This window comes from Meleagris gallopavo, chromosome 2, assembly GCF_000146605.3.
Source record: "Meleagris gallopavo isolate NT-WF06-2002-E0010 breed Aviagen turkey brand Nicholas breeding stock chromosome 2, Turkey_5.1, whole genome shotgun sequence".
NCBI classification, from domain to species: Eukaryota; Metazoa; Chordata; class Aves; order Galliformes; family Phasianidae; genus Meleagris; species Meleagris gallopavo.
In genome coordinates, this window is record NC_015012.2 from 38,946,792 (window position 1) to 38,950,108 (window position 3,317).

Here is a 3,317-nt window from a genome sequence, read left to right on the forward strand (position 1 = left end):
AGGCTGCCCAGAGAGGTTGTGGATGCTCTGTCCCTGAAGGTGTTCAAGGTCAGACTGGATGGGGCCCTGGGCAGCCTGGTCTAGTATTAAATGTGGAGGTTGGTGGCCCTGCATGTGGCAGGGGGGTTGGAGATTCGTGATCCTTGAGGTCCCTTCCAACCCTGGCCATTCTGTGATTCTGTGATAAGCATGCTCTTGTCCTAGTAGAAGGGGTTATCACTCTTGCTCCACATAATCAAATCAAGTTTACTGAAGGCCAACAAAACATCACAATGGTTTTATAAGGCACTACTGAAGATTTTAATTTTGATTTCTTTTATGCAGAAATATAAAATTATGCAAGAATTGAAATAATCTGAGAAAAGCTCTCATTTTCAGTTACCAAGAAATACCTTCCAAGCCATCCATTGGAGAAATCTGGAATAATTCACTGAAATAATACAGCTTTCAGTTTTTAGTGAAGGCAGCTTTTAATTCAGGTTTGATGTTTCTCAGATGTTGATTTACCCATGCTTAAAGTTACCCCTGACAATTTATTGGATCACACAGTGAGCTGCAGTGAGCACTCCAAGCTTAAAAAAGCAAATCAGTAGTTTAATGCTATGGCTGTGCTAGAAAGTTGGCAACTCTTCATCCCACATTATCTCATGCTAATCAGAGGAAACTGCCAATAGTAGAGACGCAAGAACAGAACAACTGAAAACAAATCTTGGTCCTGTTTGCAGAAAGCCTGTGGGGAAGCAAGGCTCTAAAAAAGAAAGTAGACTATAAATGGGAACTGAAGATGAGAGGAGTGTCATTTTTCTTCAATGATCTAAACCACATTTGGCATTAAATCTTCAGTGACTTAAAAAACAAAACAAAAAACACATTAGGGACTATTTTTAACTACTGTACGCTAAGCCAGTACGCTCTTAACTAACTACAGATGCAACAGCCTAGCTTAAACAGTCCAAATACATTTCTGGATTAGAAATTCTTCAAAAACTTTTCCTACCTCATCAATATATTCCAGAAGATCAAGTGCTTTCTTGAAGTCATATTCATTGGCCCTTCTGTTCTCATCACAAATGTACATCTATGATGTGAAAGATGAATGCAGAGAATTATTTTTAGCCTGCAAACTAATGTAACTGATAGTACGAACAACTCATTGTGGGAAGACCACCATGTATTTTCCACTTACATGACCTTCTCATGAAAACATGCCTCGATTCAATTGCAAGTATTTTTATAGTAAGGAATATACTTAAGGTTTTAGGGTGGCATTCCACCTACATGACAATGGTCTGTGGACAAATGACATTGGATAGAAAGCTGCTAGGTTTCAAATTTAAATGCCATTTAAGGCAGTAACATTCCTGGACTACTGCAGCTAGAGCTCAGCTCCACAAATAAAGCGAACTCACAGGATTATTTTAACAATTAAAGCGTAAAGCAGTACATAAGCACATGTAAGCCCTTCCACCTTTTAAAAACAGGTAATTTTGCCATTCACATTTCATTTTTTCCCTCATAAGCAAAGATCTAAACCAGTACTTGAAAGCAAAACTAACACTAATGCACCCTTTGTTTACACTTTCCAAGTTTCTTGTTACTTGCAACATGAGTATGAAAGAACAGTGGTTAGACAACACAGAGAATTCAGAAGGAAAACTGGCATGATGCCAGCACTTGTCAATTGTGACACTTCCCATTCTTCCCCAATCCCACAGAAAGTCTCAATTAAAGACAGAGGCAATGACTCCAGAATTTGCAGGCAACTAGCAGTTTGTTTGTTTCAGAACAAACACACACACACACCAAATGGGAGAAGTTTAACAGCTGCGCTACTAGTTTCTGATTTTCCACAGGATTACAGAAAAGTAATGAGCTGTTAAACTGAAACCCACACAAGACATATTTTGTTTTACAGCATACTGTTGCTACTTAATCACATATGTTTTGTGTGCATCTCTGGATGATAAAAATATGCTGCCAATGGGGCAGAAACAGCAAGGTTATTGGTTCCAGGCTACCACCAGAAATGAGTGTGGAAGAGCAATCAGCTGTAGCGATCCCAGAACTAGAATAAACATTTTTTTTTATTGGTGTTGTTTGGTTTTGAAGATAGAAAGACAGAAAGTGCTCTTTGGAACAAGTAACCAAAAGGCCCTTCCTGCCCTTTCTTTTTCTAGATTGTAGCATCTTTCTTCATTGAATTGGAAATCTTTGTTCCTTCTGTTTTCCAAGTTCTGCCCTACCAAGGATGTGACAGAAGGTAAAAATTCTACTGGCATTTGAAAATGAGACAACAGCTTCTGGCACTGATTTTATCTGCTGCTTCTCCTTGTAGCACCCACAAGCATATATCCAACAAAGAAATCCTGTACTAAAAAAATAAAGAATTGTTGTATTTGTTGTTGGTGGAAGGAAATTCATATAAATTTATGCCAGATCTTTAGGTGGTTAGCAAGTCATAAAAGAGATAAAAACATCCGGTGTTATAAAATAAATGAGATCACAGGAGTAGAATATACACTGGAACTTTTAATGGAAAACATGAAATACTTACATCAATGAGCTGAGTTGCAGACAGCACTGGCATATCATTGAGGTTCAGTTGTTTGTCTACCAGTAACTGCTCAGGAAGTGTCTCCTGATGTAGAAGAAAGCGTTCCTGTTCTGATATTTCTAGTAGTCATTGAAGGAAATAAATGTTTCATATTATTAAAATGTAATACATTTTATGGCACAGCATGTTTGTTATGAAATATTTTATATGGATACTAATCTGAGCTATTTAAGCACAGAAATACTTCTAGTGCTGTAGCATTGTCCCGACAAGCTAGCTAGCTGTTACTTTCCCCTGATGTTCCCAGTGTAAAGCAGACCAATAACTTTCTTTTTTCCTAAAACCAACAGAACTAACCCATAGGAATGGAGAGATGCTATGGTATTGGATAGGAAAGCAAATTAGCTGTCTTTCTTGGAGCCACCTGTGCCATGAACCTACTCCTTTGAGAATTGTTTTGTTTTCCACTATAACCTACTTCGGTTAGAAACCTACTGGGCTGAGGCAGAATCAAAACAGAATAACTCTACCCATACCAAGCAAATTCCATCTGCATTGTAGAAATGAGAAAATAATTCTAAAGGAGTATTTTATCTGTTTAAGTGGATGAGCAGAATATGGCAGAAATAATTATTCCTTCCCTATGTATACTCCCTACAAGCAGTAAAGTTTTAAAATCTACATCCTCTGTCATATAGAAATGGATAACCCAGGAGAGCCCACACCAAATTCTGATAATCAGATACTCTCAAAATAAAGTTTT

The 3,317-nt window shown here is 37.7% G+C and overlaps 1 protein-coding gene across 1 annotated transcript in view; it reads right to left on the reverse strand.

Moving 5' to 3' along the window:
• NUP133 (nucleoporin 133) overlaps positions 1 to 3,317 on the reverse strand; it is a 31,685-nt gene that overhangs the window by 4,811 nt on the left and 23,557 nt on the right. The window contains exons 22-23 of the mRNA XM_010707018.3: positions 2,555 to 2,673; positions 998 to 1,078 (exon numbers count right to left, since the gene is read on the reverse strand). Coding sequence (XP_010705320.1) covers positions 998 to 1,078; positions 2,555 to 2,673 — 200 coding nt within the window. The remainder of the gene's footprint in view (positions 1 to 997; positions 1,079 to 2,554; positions 2,674 to 3,317) is intronic.